This window comes from Rhinatrema bivittatum, chromosome 15 (genome assembly GCF_901001135.1).
Source record: "Rhinatrema bivittatum chromosome 15, aRhiBiv1.1, whole genome shotgun sequence".
In the NCBI taxonomy this organism is placed as follows: Eukaryota; Metazoa; Chordata; class Amphibia; order Gymnophiona; family Rhinatrematidae; genus Rhinatrema; species Rhinatrema bivittatum.
Genome location: NC_042629.1, coordinates 47238240 through 47255640, shown reverse-complemented (window position 1 = coordinate 47255640; position 17401 = coordinate 47238240). Strand labels below are relative to the sequence as shown.

General features: G+C 44.9%; 1 protein-coding gene and 1 long non-coding RNA gene across 5 annotated transcripts in view; one reads left to right on the top strand and one right to left on the bottom strand.

Moving 5' to 3' along the window:
* Positions 1–255: 255 nt before the first annotated feature.
* Positions 256–17401, top strand: part of NR1I2 (nuclear receptor subfamily 1 group I member 2) — a 42307-nt gene continuing 25161 nt past the window's right edge. The window contains exons 1-2 of one of the 4 annotated variants that reach the window (XM_029577880.1): positions 258–453; positions 6543–6573. Coding sequence is in view for 1 of the 4 variants with exons in the window: in XM_029577882.1 (XP_029433742.1) it covers positions 534–673 (140 nt within the window). In the remaining 3 variants the exon portion in view is untranslated. Of the gene's footprint in view, positions 674–6542; positions 6574–17401 lie in introns of all 4 variants that reach the window. The other 3 variants (XM_029577882.1, XM_029577878.1, XM_029577879.1) reach the window with 3 other exon arrangements.
* LOC115076433 lies at positions 9208–14189 on the bottom strand. The gene is made up of 3 exons (XR_003852760.1): positions 14095–14189; positions 12662–12883; positions 9208–11410 (listed from the first exon to the last, which is right to left on the bottom strand). It is a non-coding gene; the product is annotated as an uncharacterized LOC115076433 (long non-coding RNA).

The following is a 17401-nucleotide window of genomic DNA, read 5'->3' as shown; positions in this document are numbered from 1 at the left end:
CGTAACTAAGTCCCAGCAGTGACAGGGTTACACGCGGTCTCTCCCGGGGAGCTGTGTGGTAAACAACCAGCGAGCCCCGCTTCCCTTCGAACTGGCATCTGATTGGCCGTGACCGACCTGCCTGCCTGCCTACTTCACCTCGCGGACGTTTCCCCAGGGCCTCGTGAGTGGCAGGTGCCGAAGCCCCGCCTCCTCGCTAGGTGCTTCCGGAATGGTGGAGAGCGAGAGAGGTGGGTGGAGTGAGAATCACGTGCAGCTCCTGTCAATTGTCTCCGAGGGGAAGGAGGAGAGCGAACCGCGCCGGGGCTGGGGGATCGGTACCAGCAATCCTGAGTCCGGCTCCCCTTCTTTGGGAGGCGCTGCCGGTTCGGGCCGATCTACATCTTTGGTTGAGTAACAGGAGGAGCCAGCACACACCGCCATTCCCGTCCCAGAGACGCCCAACTTTTGCAGGTAAGCCGAGCTGCCTGGTTGAAGTTCTGCGATGGAAAGCTTGAGGTGGAGGTAGCGTCTGAAAATCGAACGGGAAGTGGATGGCATCCAGGGAAGTTTTGAAAATAGAGCGATGGCAGGGAAGTGAGCTTCCCGTGCGACACGAGCGGCGCCACGGCACCAGATGCGGGAGATTAGAGGAGAGTGCAGGCATTGCGCACCAAGGTGCAAAACGTACAAGGTAGGAGATCCAACGAATAAGCTGGAAACTTTATTTTTTTTTCCAAGTGTTCCCCTCATCCCCCTCCAAGCTATTACGATCTCTGGCTGTGTAAACGGTGTGTTGACAGATTGGGAGAGGAGCTGGTGGGCGTTGTGTTCTGGCATGTGGGTGCCTTGCAAAAAAACACGACTGCATACTGAAAATCTGTTAGCCATAGCGTTAAAACGGGCCTTTTACACTTCAAGCAGCAGATCTTCTCTTCGTAGCCTGCCCTAACAAACCGCTTTGGTTACCATTGGGAGTTCTTTATGGCTGTGATCCTTCATTTCAATGGTAACATCTTAGTTGGAAATTATTGTAAAAAAAAATTACAATTACTGTAAAAAAAAAAAATAAAAAAGCAGTAATGCAAGTAATATAGGCTACTTAATCATGTAGAAAGAAAAGAAATGCACACCGAATCCACACTAGTGGTTTCCCATATAAACAGTTTTTGTGAACATTTGGCACAATGAGGTGGGGTAAACAATAATTTCCAAGTATAAGAAGAATTGACAGCCTTTCCTGAAAACCAGCCATCCAAAGGCATTCTTAACAATTTACTTTAAATAGTTACCAAAGAAGCCTCTTTGTGTTTTTCAGCACTGATCATCCTAAAATGGATGGTTTGAGTCCCTAACTAATAATTTGTGTGCATAAAAGTGGACACAACCACTTTTTGTGTCTATTGGACACATAGCTGTGTAATAATGTATAGTTGTCTAAAGACACTAAGGGGTAGATTTTAAAAGGTTGCGTGCGCACATGGACGTCCGATTGTATAACTTGCAAGTGCAGGTGCGCGTATGTTATAAAATCGGGGGTCAGCGTGCGCAAAGGGGTACACAATTGTGCAACTTGTGCGCACCGACACCCGCAGCCATCTGTTCCCTCCCAGGCTGCTCCGATTTCGGAGGGAACTTCCCAACCCCCTATCCTAACCCCCCTGACCTTTATTTTACCTGTTGCGCCTACCAGCAGCCTGCTGACACACAATCCTCCGACAAAGCGGCAAATGTCCGCTGTGCCCGATGCCTCTGTCCCCGCCCCTTTTTCAAAGACCCGGGACATATGCGCATCCCAGGCCTTTCTAAAATAGGCCCGGCGCGAAGGCTTTTTAAAATCTACGCCTGAGGCAGATGCTCTACCAGACACCGTGTTGTCAGTCCTTATGCCAGCAGAAAGGAGTGTGCTCCAAATAACCATACCTAATTTTCCAGGAGTGATCGGGGTTCACCTAAATCCTGGCCACATGCAGTGAGGTAGGACAAGCTTGCATTCCTCGTCTGAATCTGAAGAGGATATACAGAGCCTCTCTTCTAATGCCAGCTCAGTATTAAACTATTTGGTCCATGTTTTGAATCAGGAACCTCATCTAAAACTGAAGGCTGATTTTGTTGTTATCCTCTATTCCGGCTATTTAAACTTTTTAAAAACACTAGATTATATTGAATTAAGTGTACTTTACAAAACAGATTATAGCAAGTAGAAGAAATGAAAAATAGTTCAAAGTCTGTTAATTACAGCTTAACAATACAGTTAGAAAGTGGATGGGAATTGGCATCACTGACTGTTGTAAAATAAAGTGAGGTGTTAAAGGGAGGATTTGAACCTGCAGCCCGCTAGTGTACCTGGCTGATGATAAAAGAGCATGCTCCATCCCTCCCCCAAACACCTTTATAGGAGTCACTGTCTCTGTTCCTTTGTTTTTAAATCCAGTCTATTTGAATATGTACAAAGGTCAGCAAACAAGTTTAAGTGATAACTCTTTTTTTTATTGGGCTAGCCTTCCAGAGCTGGGCTCCCTTCATCAGATCAGTGAGGAAGCCATAATCATTGAGTTAGTCTAATGGCATTCACTTCCAACCCCCACCCCCAGGGCTGCCAACAGGTCGGGTTATCAGGATATCTCTAATGAATATGTATGAGATCGATTTACATGTACATTGCCTCCATTGAATGAAAACACGACCTGTTAGTAGCCCTGGAGCGCTGGAAGCGAATGGCACTGACTTAGTCCAGTAAAGAGGTCTGACCTATGACTTGTCTGACTTCTATGTCTACATAAATCCAGACTGAAACAACATTTTTCCTATTTTGCAACTGTTACATTCCTCATCTATCCAACAGTCCTCTCTGGATTTTTGTAGTAAGCTCATTTTTAGGAACAAAAACGCCATTGGTGTGTTATCCCCTAGCATTATTTCTCTTCACCCCATCAACCCCTCTGGATTTTCTTCATACAGACTCTCTCTCTCCAGCTCTTCTGCCCCCCCCCCCCCTCCCCCAGGCATTGTGCTCCTGCACTTCCCCACACACTAACTTCATGGCGTGCCCCCTAGTCCTTCTATAATCCAAAGGAGCATAGAAACATAGAAATGTCGGCAGAAGAAGACCAAACGGCCCATCCAGTCTGCCCAGCAAGCTTCCACACTTATTTTTTTCTCATACTTATCTGTTACTCTTTCCCCTTATTAGGGAGACGGAATAGCCTAGTGGTTAGAGCAGTGGGCTACAAACCAGGAGACCAGGGTTTGAGTCCTGCTGTCGCTGTCACTCCTTGTGACCTTGGCAAGTCACTTTACCTTCCATTGCCTTAGGTACAAACTTAGATTGTAAGCCCTCTGGGGATAGGGAAATACCTACAGTACCTGAATGTAAACCGAAATTCGGTATATAAAAATAATAAATAAATATCAAGCTTAATTGGTTAGGGATAGTAACCGCCACAATAAGCAAGCTACTCCACACTTATTTATTTACCCAGCCTGTTCAATTCAGTCCTTGTTGGTTGTTGTCTGAATGTAAATCCTCTTATCTTCTTTCCCCCCTGCCGTTGAAGCAGAGAGCTACGCTGGATATGCATTGAAAGTGAAGTATCAGGCTTAATTGATTCAGGGTAGTAACCGCCCATAACAAGCAAGCAAATAACTGATTGACAAATTACCTGTTCTAGACCTCTCATGATCTTAAAGACCTCTATCATATCCCCCTCAGCCATCTCTTCTCCAAGCTGAACAGCCCTAACCTCTTTAGTGTGAAGAAGACTTCAGTAAGGACCAAACTTGAAATCTCTCAATGACAGGACTAAACTAGGTAAAATGCAGAACAGGATTAAACTTGAAATAAGTCAACAACTCCTCAATAAAATCAGGACAATAAAAACATCTCAGCAGAATAGGTTGCAGCAGCATTTTCAAAGTGTGCATATAAATACAGACATTTCAGTAAAGCAATAGATTGGAGCAGCTCATTTAAGGCATCCCAGAAGGTGCCAAGCAATTTACAGCCCTCTCTCCTGCCCTTAATTGCTTTCACTTCTGTGGTCTCCCTCTTGCCCTATTCTCCCCTCTCTGAGTACCAATCCCACTATGGCCCCTTCCTCCTTCTCCCATCATGTTTCCCTCACTGTCAGGTCAGCAGTGGCCAGAATTGCTCCTTAGGGTCATCACCCTGCTTGCTGCTGCCTCTAGTCACGTGGAGCAGTGGCTATTGAAGGTGCTCATGGCATCTTCAGACTCCTGGTGGTGGCACTCAGTCACCCTCTTCCCCGCCTCCTCTCCTTGCCAGTTTGGGCTTCTTAAGGCTGCCAACTCCCTCTCCAGCAGTGGGGTTCGCATCAGGCGCCTTAGAGCAAGCTCCGTTCCTCAGCAGGGACACTTTGCTGGCTTTCCGTCTAGTGGACCTCCCTTTGATGGTCTCACGGACCCCAGGTTGGGAACCACTGGGCTAGAGGTTATCACGTGGGCCTGCGAACAGGCGACGTTCATGGTTCTCTGTGTAACTTTGGCCACATTGCGTTATTTCCCTGTGCCTCCGAGACACAGCTAAATGCAAGACATTTGCCTTAATTTGGTTTTCTGGCTCGACAAATTTTTTTTTTTTTAAGTATCCATTTCCTTTTCTTTGTTTTCCAAGGACCAGGAAGGATGACCACCACAGTGTACTTCAGGGAAAAACGTTTTGAAATGCGACTTTTAAATAAATATTTGGAACAATAATTCCTTTATTCCCTTTGGTATAGTTAATTATTTTTATAGGCTGAAGGAAGCCAGGCTTTTGGAGAATAAAAGATTCCTTAGTTTACAAAATGAAACAGAAAAAAAAAGCATTTTGGTAAATAAGTATGTATTAATAATCTGACCACAGACAAAGAAAAGGGTATTGAGCTTCAATCTGTCAAGTTTTGAATTTTTGCATCTGAAGAATGTCCCCACAGTGCATTATTTTATTTAATCCAATTTAATATGTGTTACTTTTAGGGACTTTCGTTTTCAGCTTTTATTTTATTTTTCCTGGGAATGTCAATGCTAGAACCAAAAAATCATAATTCTGTGAAAAAATGACTCTTCCACCAATTTTTCTCCTGTGTGTTTCAACAAAGTCCTTTTTCCACCGATTTTTCTTACCACATTGAGATTCCCAGGCAAAATTAAAACACAACCTGAAAACGAAGGTCCCTAGTTATTTTTTACACTGTGCGAACAGCACGCACTAAAATGAGTGAACAACATAAACAGTATCTCGTTTCATTTTTTCCTGTCGTTTCGGATAGGAAGCAGCACAAAACGAAACAACAAATCTTGTTGAGTGTTTTCATGTTGTTGTTTTAATGTAGCACTTCCCTGTTCTGTGCCAGCTCCTGGACCCAATCCCACCAGCCTAAAGATTCAGAAATGTCTAAACTCGGCAAACATTCATAAAACTAATTTTGCTGAATCTGAAAATGTGGAAATAAATAAATAAACTTGCAAGACGTTTTGCAGGTTTGCCAAACCTTTTGGGGGAAACTCAGCTGTGGATCTGTGCAAATCGTAGCCTCCACATTGAATTGCAGCAAATATGTTTGAATTTTTCCCCCAGGGTTGCCAGGGAGACTTTGACAAAAGTTTTCCTGGCAAAACTGGAGAAGATCTGAAAATGTTTTGAGTGGCTTGAACAAGCCCTAAAATGCACCTGGTTTGACTTGCTTGTTAAATATTTTGCTTGGCCGTTCTCTTGAGGAACTGGAAGGGGGACGCAAGCATCCTGTGTGATCCCTGTGTGCCTGTGGGGGATTGTCGGTGCCCCCTTGAACTGATAGCATCTTGCTTTTCCATTCTTGCCCAGGCTTCTGGCTTTGAAATGAAAAGTAAAGATGCACCAGACGTGTGCACATAAGAAAGATGAAGGAATCTGCTGCCGTTTCAGCATGCGAAAGCTTAAGTGACACAAAAGTCACCCATGCGTCTCCATTAAACTAGAGGCCTTTCCGCGCTGCCCTATGCATGTAGTGATGTAAAAAACCCTGAAAAACCTGATTCGTGTTGTGCAATACATGGGATTACATTTTGAGTAGTCAAAGGTTCGCCTTCAGTGTGACCTCTGTGCTACTTCTGCAGTGCCGAGCATGTGTGCAGAGTAGTCAGAGAAAAACGCAGGGAATAGGGGCCGGTGATTTTTATAGTAAATTGACCTGCAGGGGTACCACGGTCGTGTCAGGGTGCCCCTCTTCTAGCCTCTTTTCTGTTATCTCAGCATTTATAGGGGCATAATGAATCCTTGCCCCGGGGAGCTTACAGTGAGTATTTGAGGCACTGGGGCTGGTGAGAGCAAGTGGCAAAGGCAGGAGTTGAGCCTAGGCCTTCTGGTTTGCAGCCCAGCAAACCGCCATTCGATTGTTTTCCTCAATAAATCGGTGTTTGAATGTGTAGAGTTCTGGAGCCTCTGTCGACTGCAAATCCTTAAAGGATGAACCAAAAAGAGGTTTCAGAGCAGGAGTTGGGGAGACCGATGAGAAAAAAGGACCCGAGAGACGTGAAAAGTTCCCACGATGACGACAGGCTTTTCTTTTCATTCCTTTCCATAGGAAGAACCAATCGTGCCTGCTATTGCCTGAAGTAAGTATGTTTTATACTAACTCGGAGCCACCACTGTACGATGACTGTGGACGGCTTCCGTCTAAAAAGATATTAACTTGCCCTTTTGGTGTCCTTCCGTGCTTTTTACTAGTTCTTTCTGGTGTAGTATATTCTGTTTTCAGATGCTATTGTGTGCACCTTTTAAAAGCAAAACATTCTGGTCACAACCCCTTACCTGTGTAACGTTGCCTGCGTTTCAGCTGCGAGCGCCGTCTTTTTTTTACGTTCCATGGGATTCTGGTAGGGTCCCTCAGTTAACCTGCAGTCACAGGGGGTGACGAGCAGGGGCAGCGGAACGCCTTTGTGATTGGGGAGGCCGACCGAGCTCCGCCCCCCCCCCCCCCCAAAAAAAAATCTTTTTTTTGCTCTCTTCCCATCTCCCTCTGCCCCCAGCCCTGCCCACCTCCCACCAGAAAAGCGACAATGGCTGAATGCCCCTCCCCCCCACCCCCAACGTAATACTGTATTACGTGGGTGCTGCCAAGACTTTGCTGCTTTTCTTGATTGGCACGTCGTCCCACAGCCAATATTTTACTGTACATTCACAGTTAATGTCATTCTATCGTACATGCGTTCTTCACATAAACCACAGGATATCATTATTCATTTCCAGACCGATTAAATGCTAGAAAACCCGACATGGTGGTAAAGGAGAAATGCCAGTACTAAGTGACCTATTCTGTACTATCAGGTGCCAAGAGATGCAATCGGAGACCAAGAAAATGTGGCCTGCTTGTTTGAGCACAACTCACCTGATTAAAAAAAAAAAACAGACTTCCAAGCTCGCCTCAATATCTTGCCTTTATATATTACACCTTAGGCTTCAGAAAGAAGCATTTGGCACACTGCAAGGATTGGGAGTACCAGCAGTGCATTCCTCAGACTGAGGTTATACCCAGCATACGCTACCCTAGGTTAAGAGAGGTTCAATACATAGAACTGGAGGGACAGGATTTAAATATAAAGTTTGTGATAACAACGCAGCCCCCACAACACACAACAATAGGGAGAGAGCAAGATATTTTCCCCTCACCATACAAAAAAATGTCTGCTGTCATCTAAGCAACAGAAACACAAATTTCCTCCACTGTCAGGAATGTTGTGAAATAATGCAATATCCCGGGGGAAAAACAGCACATGTGTAGCAAACCTGCCACACTACAGCAGCACCAGCTCACGAGTCTCCAAAAGCACCAGCTCTACTTATGATTAGGCAGCACTGCAACTATTAGACTAGCCCTAGAACAGCAATATACCTGGGAAAACACAATGAACAAAACCACTACAGATTTCCTTTCTTTTCTACGCTCTGTTTTGTTTCCCCCCCCCCCCCCCCCAAAAGTCCCAGTTACCTCTCCCTGTTAAAATGTATTTTCCAAACCTGTTTAATGTGAACGGGTGTGATGTCCCCACTAACACCAGCATATAAAAGTTTTCAAAATAAAATAAATAAATCCCTCCACGGAAACTCCATGATAGCAGGCTATCTCGCCTTAGTCCCACATGCAAAATGGCCCTCAACAAATACAAAATAAGTGATCACTAATTAAAAACAGACTGGTAGCCTCAGGAAGCCAGATTCCCATGCAGTGCAGCCCTAGAGCACTAGGAATAGACTCCTAGATTAAGCTGGGTCCCAGTCATTGCTCTTGTGGAGAGTGAGGGCTCTTATTTTACATAACACCCCCACCAGAAGAGTGACCAGCTTGGCACATGATATAGTATTACGTTGGGGGTCGCTCAGCTATTGTGGGAGGTGGGAGCATGAAGAAGAGATCAAGAGGAGGGGAATGGAAGGAGGGAAGCCAAAGAGAGAGGTGGATGGGGGAGGGATGTGCTGAAGGGGGGATAGAGGAGAGATGCAGGGAGCTGAAGAGGGAGATGGGGAATGGAGGAGGGTGCTAGAGAGGAAGCAGGAGAGAGAGAGCCGAGGTCTGGGGGCCAGGAAGCGAGGTCTTTCCTTTAGAAAAACAATGAAGGCTCTGCAGCCCTAACATAACATAGTCTTATGTTGGGCCTACCGAGCCTTTGTTGGTTTTCTGGTGGTGGGGGGTAGGGGTATGGGTAGGGACAGGGACAGGGGTGCTGGCAGAGAAGAACGAGAGAGCAAAAGGAGGGGGCAGGGGAAAGGAGAGGAGGAGGAGGTGGAGAAGCAGGCAGAAGGAAGAGGAGGAGGAGTGAAGGGACAGGCTGAAGGGAGCAAGGGTGGAGACGGGTTGAGAGAAGGAATGGATGTGGGGGAGAGGAGAGACGAGGCATATCCCCCAAGAAAATCAACAAAGACTTGGTGACCCCAACAAAAATGATGACCAAGGCATCCTAATGGGACTCACTCCACCTGACAGACGGGACTGACATACCGGACAAGCTTGCTTGATTACAACACGGGACTTTGTTTTTCTTTGCTCCTGTCACCTAAGTTATTAACAGTGCTGAAAGTGTTTTAATGGTTTCCTTTGTCTTTTTTCTATGTCCTTTGCTAAGTAAGGGTTTGGTTTCTCTATGGGGTCCTAAGTGCTGTTAAGCGACCTGACACCAGCCTTAACTTGTGCAAGCCGTAGCTTCTGGACACCCACCCCTCCCATCCTTGACCACACAACGGCACAGTAAGGTAAACCATGTTCCTTTATTGAGTGGAAGAAACGGCCACAGCCAATTAACATTATTTTAAACATTAACAATCAACAAGTATTGAACAAGCTTAACAATTGGCAATACATATAGCCCATGCCCTCCCCGGTACATTTACATGCTCTTACCCACCCCTCTGTTTTTTGGAGACGGCAGCCCTCCATCCTTCCGCTCCGTGAAGGTGGAACACCCACCACTGGCATCCCGCTCCGTCACCATCCTTAAGAAATCCAGGTCTAAAGGGAGACTGACACATCCTGCTTATGCTTATTATAAACGAAATAGAGGGAAAAACAATCCCCCAAGCAGTTGTGAATGGCCCTGGTTCCGATGGAGACTGCGGTCCAAAGGTGCAGGCAGAAACTGCTGAGTCAAACAAAAAATACTAATGGAGGTAGCCAGGAGCCCTTTTGTCTGGTGCCGTGATTGCTCTGCCCACTGCAGTAATAGGTCTGCAGGACGCTGGAAATTTTAATGGTTTTAAAAAGTCTGGGCTTTGTTGCAGGCTTCGGTAGATATTCTGGAAGGGGCTCTCGGGAGCTCCTTGTGAAATTATTTTATGTAATACCTAAATCGTCTGTCTGAGTGGTGCAGAGCTGCTGGGCACCCCCTGGATAAGAAATGCCACAGAGCCAGCGGGCTGAGAACCAGGGAAATCTGAGTTCAGATCCTGCTGACGTCCCTTGTGACCCTGGGCAAGTCACCTCACCCTCCATTGCAGGCTTAAATTGTAAGCCCTCTGGGTTTTGGGGGACATTCAAACCGTACCCGATTTGTAACTTGACTTGAGGTCGGATTTGGGAAGATGAGTCAGTGAATCTAAAATCTAAACCGGCAATTTGAGCAGTGTAACCGCCTCCTCTGAAGCCCAGAATGACCCTCCCTCCTTATCTAAGATCTGAGGCCGCTCTACGCAGAGAAACGAAGTTCTCGGAAATAACCCTCCGTGCTGTGTCTGTCAAAATGAAGATGAGACTTTCGCAGTGTAAGATTCCTCCCTCAGGTGGATTGCGCTGTTTGTTTTATGCTCTTTAGAGCCATTGCACTGTTAGCCCTCCCCTTTATTTGAAATGGAAGATATTTTGAGCTCTTACTTGAGTGGCCAACTGACCTCTTCCACAAAATACATTTTTTTTTTTTGTTTTTCAAGAGCAGTCCTGCAAAAAGCTGCTGGTGCAACTTGATACTGGTCCATGTGCTTCTTTGTTCTCTACGTAATTTTTTCAAACCGTCGCATAGTTCGGTGTCTGCCTTCGTCTTTCGCATTAACTTCCCGAGTTCTGGCCCCCGAGCTCAGATTTGTTTGTTCACTACAATTGTATTTACTATATCATCTTTATATAATCTTAATCCAAAAAAAGCTTGTAACAGCGTACAACATAACGTTTCTATAGCGCTGCTTGACTTACACAGCGCTGTACAGACAACACACAAGCGACAGACCCTGCTCAAGAGGGCTTACAACGCTCAGAATTCATGGAATAAACATGGTTTTAAATAAATAATCAAGACAAACATATGCAGGTCAAGAGATTTGGGGAGTTTCATAAGGAAAGACTGGTTACAATTAGTAAAAGAGGCTGAAGGCTTAAGATTTAAAAGCAGCCTCAGAAAGGTGGGTTTTTCGACAGAATTTAAACAAGGCAAGAAAAGGAGCAAGACGCTCAGGAAGACTATTCCAAGTACACACTACAGCCAGGTGGAAAGCACGGAGTCAGGAGTTGGCGGTAGAGGAGAAGGGCACAGATAGGACTGACTTGCCTGATGACCTGCCAGTCTCCTTCCTGCTGAGCAGAAAGCCCTGCAGCCATTCTCCAGAGCAGGATTTCCAGCCCTGGCCTGTTCCCGGCACATCCCACTGGGTGGGACGTTTGCCCTCAGCTGGGTGCCAGTGCTCGGCATTTCTTCTAATGGATTCAGAGAGAGGGAGAAGGCAATCTGAGGACAGAACAGGGTGGCAGTAAGTGTGCAAAAGCAAGCCATAGTCAGTCTACAGTGGTGTATCAGTTACTTCTTGAAGGACCACGTGAGGCTGCTGCTGTCCGGTAGTGCATGGATGCTGCCAACCGCTTGGAAGCTTTTGTGGTGGAGCATAGACGATCCGCAATGTGCCTTCAGCAGCTGCTCAAGTTCTGGGAGGTGAGGCTCCTGGAATAATGCTTTCCTGGCCTCCCTGGTGAGGAGCCTGCTGGGGGAGGAAAGGAGAGCGAGTCCAGGAATAACTGATTGAGACTTGTTTGTTTATTTTACAGAAGGTTGAATCTTTTGCCATGGTCAAAACGCCCAAACTTCTCTGCACTTACATCGTGAAAGAAGAGCAAGCAATGGGATACGAGGAATAAATGGTCAACAAAAGTTGTACATGTTATTCCAATAAAGAGGTCACACCTGCCACTTGTTTGACTTTTTATGCCACAGATTACAAAAGAAAAATTATAGAAAGTAATCGAGTAAGCAAGCAAAAGTCTTGACTGCATAAGCCTTCACACCCTTTGTCATTGCAAACCCAGATTAGCTCAGATTGAAAGGCGGCCCTTGCTAAGTTATACATACACCCGTGCCCAATCAAGTAGTTGTAAGATTGCCATCCATTGTCTTACGTATAGGGTTGTCTCTGAGAAATGGAGAATTTTTATTTCCAGTGCTTTCAATCCAGTACCTTTCTCTAGTTCTTCATTTTGGTAAAACTTAAAAAAAAAAAAAACCTGAAATTTAGAGGGTATGTAACATACACAATATAGAAATGGTGGCAGAAAATGACCAAATGATCCATCCAGTCTGCTGCGCCTTGCCGGTTACCCCCATGCTTATCTGTTTCCCACACCGTAAAAGCCAGGGCCCTTGTTGGTTGCTGAATGAATCCAATTCCCTGTAACCCCCTGCTGTTGAAGCAGAGAACAGTGATGGAGTTGTGTTAACAGTAGGTAGGCTCATTGGTTAAGGGTAGTAAAAGCCACAGCAGTAAGTTACCCCCATGCTTATTTGTTCCCCAAACCATAAAAATCGGGGGCCTCGTTGGTTCTGTCTGAATCCAATTCCCCTTTTCCCACTGCAGCAACAACAAATACATTGTTTGCTTTCATGTGTTAGGGTTGACCTTTTAAGTTACCGGAAACCCTTGCCAGTCAATTATTCCCTTCGTTTAACCTATTAATGGTGTGCTTTTTGTGTGCTGAGATGAGAAGCTTCCTCCGGAGCAGCTTTTTCTTGGAATCAGAGTGTACCGAGAGAAAGACAAATAATAAAGGCAGGTTTCATCTGCCTAATTATATCAGCCAACAGGCAAAGCCCAGGAAGGCCAATTAAACTGTAAATAGGTGCTGTGCACCAGCAGAAAAAAAAAGACCAGAAGTAAGCAGGCTTGCAAAGAGATTCGGCTAATTAGAGAGTGTACAGCACAAACAGGTGCAAGAATTATTGCCTTTCTAGCACATACCGTTTGCTATGGTGGGGGTGCAATCTGTGCTTCAGGGTTGCTGTCGCTTCTGGCATAGATAGTCTGGATCGATTTAGATGTCAGATGGAAGGGGTTGGAGCTTTGCGGATGATCTGTTTGGCTCTCCCAGCATGAAGTTATTAGCTCGGAATAATAGCTTGAGGCTTTTGCTGTTTTGAACTCTTCTCTTGCCTCGGGTTCCACTTTGGTAGCTGGACAGTCCTTTTGGGAAGAAAAAGTGGAAGAGAGTGATTTATGCTTTCCATGGTCTCGAGATGAACTGTATACCCTAGTTCCTCAAATTCTACGTTTATCAGACTAGAACTTTGCCACCATGTTTGACATTCTCTCCCCAGTGGTTTTCAGACCATTCCTCAGGGTCCACCTAACCAGTCTGGTTTTCAGGATATCCCTAAGGAATATGCATGAGATTTGCATACACCAGTTTGTTTCATAGCACCAGTGTGCATTAGGGGGGATATCCTGGAAACCAGACTGGTTAAGAGGATTGGTATGAGAATTTCTGTTCTTGTCCATTGGAAGGTCTGTTTACCAAATTTTATAAAGAAACTTCAAATTGGATCCACTAATCAGTGTCTTCTGTAGATCTGAGTTTCTTTGCAAGGCTCTGAGAATTCTGTCAAAGTTTCTAGTTTGTGCATGGATCCACCATATACTCTGTCTGGGATGACTGAGAGCACCCTCATTTGGTGTATAATTTGCCTCTGGTTCGTGACACGTGTGACACGTGATGATGCATGAGCATTAATGCAGGCGGAGCAGTAGGATATTCACACAGTCAGCAAGGGGTAATCATCCTGCGGACTGCTGTAGCTGACCCATTTCAGCGACTTGCTCTACTTTAATGAACCACCTTTTGCCGAGGCCAAGGACGTGGTCTCGTTTGGGTCTTAGTAGGTTGTGATTCCTTTTATGAAATGACTAATAATAAAAAAAATAAATAAATAAATGTTGCAGTACATGAGCTGGTACCTTCTGCAGCTGCGACTTGTGGAGCTGCAGGATGCACTTGTTTGTAACTAAAGATGTAGTGGGTTGGTTTTAGCTCCTTAACTGCAATCAATTAAAGTGTGTGTGGTAAAAGCACCGTTAGCAAGAGAGAGAAAACCAACATGCAGAAAAAGCCCAAATGGTGCCTGTTAGCTAGGATCATGCGGGCTGCTGCAGGTTTAAGCACGGATTAGTACATTGACCTCTAGGTTTGAGCGCAGGGTGGTTAAGTGTCTTGCCCAAGGTCAAATAGCAAGTAAAAAAGAAGAAATTGAAACTGGATCTTTCCGTTCAGTGCACACGCCATTCCAACAAGTGGACCACGCCACCAATCCACTAATATACACCTGCATGCCTACAGCAAGGTGCAGTATGATGTAAAATAAATCAAATCATGCATCGGTTAATTAAGTTGCATTTACCATATATTATTACTCTTTGATGCTTTTTCGCCTGCATGCTGCTGGCTCTGATTTCTGAAGTCTGATGATGTATGTGAATCCAGTACCTGTTTTTTTAGTTTAAAAAAAAAAAAAAGGTTTGGTTACAGTGGATACTTGAGGTTTTCATGGATGTTTCTAGCATTTTTGTAAGGGGAATATTGTAACCAGGGCTAGCAAAATATTTAGAAAAGGTCAGATGCTAGCCAAAACGTTTAAGAGCCAAGGAAAGTGGTTTTTTGTTCTTCCTTACCTTGGTGTGAAACTGCTTCTCTCTCTCTCGCTCTCGCTCTCGCTCTCTCTCTCTCTCTCATAGCTCGGCTAAATTGTGTGCCTGACCCTCCAAGTCTATCTGCTAGCAGGATGCGAGTCAGAAAGGTACGAGTGCCCTAAAGCCTGGCGTACCTGTGCACTTCAGGGAAGTGAAACCTATCCCAGGGATTAGCTTTTATTTATTTCTGCTTCTGCAATGTTTGTCCTGGGTTTAATATTGTCAGTGCTCTAAGCTGCTACTGTCAAATTTAGAGTACACTGGTGCACAAATGACTATTGGCATAAAACTGCAACAGCCACCAGCTGGCCTTGCCTTGCAGTGCCTCTTTCCTGCTTAATGCAGAGGGAACCGACTGAATACAGGTCTCTTCCTTGCTTGTCCAGACTGTCCTCTTCCTTCAGCTCTTTTCTGGTGTTTCTCTACAATCCCTTAGCTGTGCCTGGGTGATGCTATCACTGGCCGATCTCCTTCCTGTTCACTGCACAGTCGGGCTGCTAGCACGTTTCTTAATTAGATGTTGGAGCAAATGATGGTAAAATCAAGAAATCCATTGACCTGCAATCAAAGTTTAACTGGAAAAGCTGTAATTGATAAAATGATTTGGAAGCGCTAGACCACACCTTGTAATTTACTTTCTGATGGCTTAGTTGCCTGTTTCCCAGCAACTGTTTGCGGTGACTTAAACCTGTCATTAACTTAATTCAGCCAGTTTGTGAAAGTGGTAGCCTCCTCCTATTCCTAGCCTCTCCTGCCACATCCCTCTCTCTTCCTTTTTCCCTTCCCCCCTCACAAGGAGGAACATTTAAGCCCTAGGCCTTTGCCCCATGACTTTGGACCGAATGCGGTGTAGTCCAAGACAACAAAGCAGTTTAGGAATCAGATACAAAAGACAGTGCAAGCACCTGGCCTTGGCTGCTCCCATTTGCTCTTGGAAAAAAAAAAGCTTTATAGAGTTCAACATGTTCTTGCAATTAGTTTGCTTTGGAACATTTTATCTAAAATCAGTGACGTGACTAGAGAGAGCGAGAGAAAGATGTATTTGTAAAGGTAGAAAACGATTCTGATTACGAAACACATTCCTGATCTGCTCCTGGCGAGACCTGGCTCGGGTTTGTGGACTAGAAAGGGTCAAAGGTTCCATTCTGCACTCTCCAAACAAACAGTGGCATACAGACGGTTAAAAAAAAAAAAGACCTGCCCGATCGGCCACCCAGGTTTGTTCTGCTGATGAGAATAAACTGGAAAATCCAGTGGCGTTTTCCACTAACTAATACGTCTTTTGTCTGGGGGGGAGGGCCAAAGCATCCACGGCACATGACTTGCTGTACACTATTTATGTCAAAAGGTTTACCGCATGCCACATCTCAAAAATAAATCCAAAGGGTACACCGGTAACATAAGCTGCATAAATCCTACGGAGGTGAAAAAAAAAGAGTCACAAAAACCTGTTCCCATCTCATTTTCTCATATTAATAATACAAATAAGGCACGTGGAGGAGTAGCCTAGTGGTTAGAGCAGTGGCTATGAACCAGGAGACCAGGGTTTGAGTCCTGCTGTCGCTGTCACTCCTTGTGACCTTGGGTAAGTCACTTTACTCTCCATTGCCTCAGGTACAGAATTAGATTGTAAGCCCTCTGGGGATAGGGAAATACCTACGGTACCTGAACGTAATCCACTTTGAAGCACTGAAAAAAGTGCAAAAAGCAGAATATAAATTTAAATTAAAAAAAAAAAAAAGTGCCCCACAGCATGGAAAGATGTATATGAGCTCCTGGAGACTGGTTTGTCATGTGAATTTGAGAGCGATTATACACATCTCATCTCATCGCACAATTGTTTTCAAGCACGAGTAGAAGCCATGGTCAATAAACAAGTGGTAGCAAGACCTTTTTATTGGACTTGCTTGGTACATCTGTTACTAAGATACCCACTTTCCTCCGGTGACTGCAGCATGAGTCAGGTACAAAGTGAATCGAAATAAACCGGCAAACGTGGAGGCTGCATTTTGAGGGCAATGTTTTATTTTCAAAGCTGAAAAGGGTTGAGTTTTCTTCCTGCCCCTCAGAATTGGCTGCAGTAGAAAAGCTAGCTCATACTTACAGTACCTTGCAGAAAAGTTTTCATACCCTTGTGCGTTTTTCACATTCTGCTGTCTAATGAATACAAATCAGATTGCATTAAAGTAGGAGTTTGTTTCACTGACCTACTCAGCATTCTTTATACATTAATCCTGAAAGAACAATTATAGAACATTTCCAAAAGTAAAAATAAACTCAAAGTCTTCACTGCATAAGTTTTCACACCCCTTGACTACTTGGTGGAAGCCTTTTTGGAGCAGTAACAGCTATAAGCTTTTTAGGATAAGGGTCTCCCAACTCTGCACACTGGGATGGTGCAGTTTTTGCCCGGTCTTCTTGCCAGAAGAGCTCTTTCAAGCTGGCTGGCGATCGTCTGTGGGTTGACGTTTTCAAGTCTTGCCACAGATCTTCGATTAGATTTGGGTCTGGGCTTTGACTGGACCACTGAAGGACATTCACTTTTCTTCTTGCTCAGCCTCTCCATTGTTGCTTTTGCTTTGTGCTTGGGATCATTGTCCTGCTGAAAGGTGAATGCTCTTCATGGCAGACTGGAAGAGGTTTTCCTCCAGGATCTGCCTGCATTTTGCACAACCGTCTTGGGTGCAACCACAACATCTCGTCTATCTATAATTTACCCCACCCTTGGCCCATGCTGTCATATTTGTAAGAAACCACTGTCCATTATTCGAAAGAAAATCTTTATTGGATGGATATGGCCACGGCATAGGTCATAGCAAACAACTATTATATTACAAAACAATTATTTATATTCATTCAATTTATAAAACATCAATTACTAAAATATTCAGTCCCCAGGGGTGACCACGACCTCACCTGCTGAATTTCAATTCGCTAAATGCTCAATAGAATCCTGCTACTGCGGTGTAGCACTGTTGTGAATGCAGGGCTGTCAAAGCTGTGCTCCCAACTTCACAA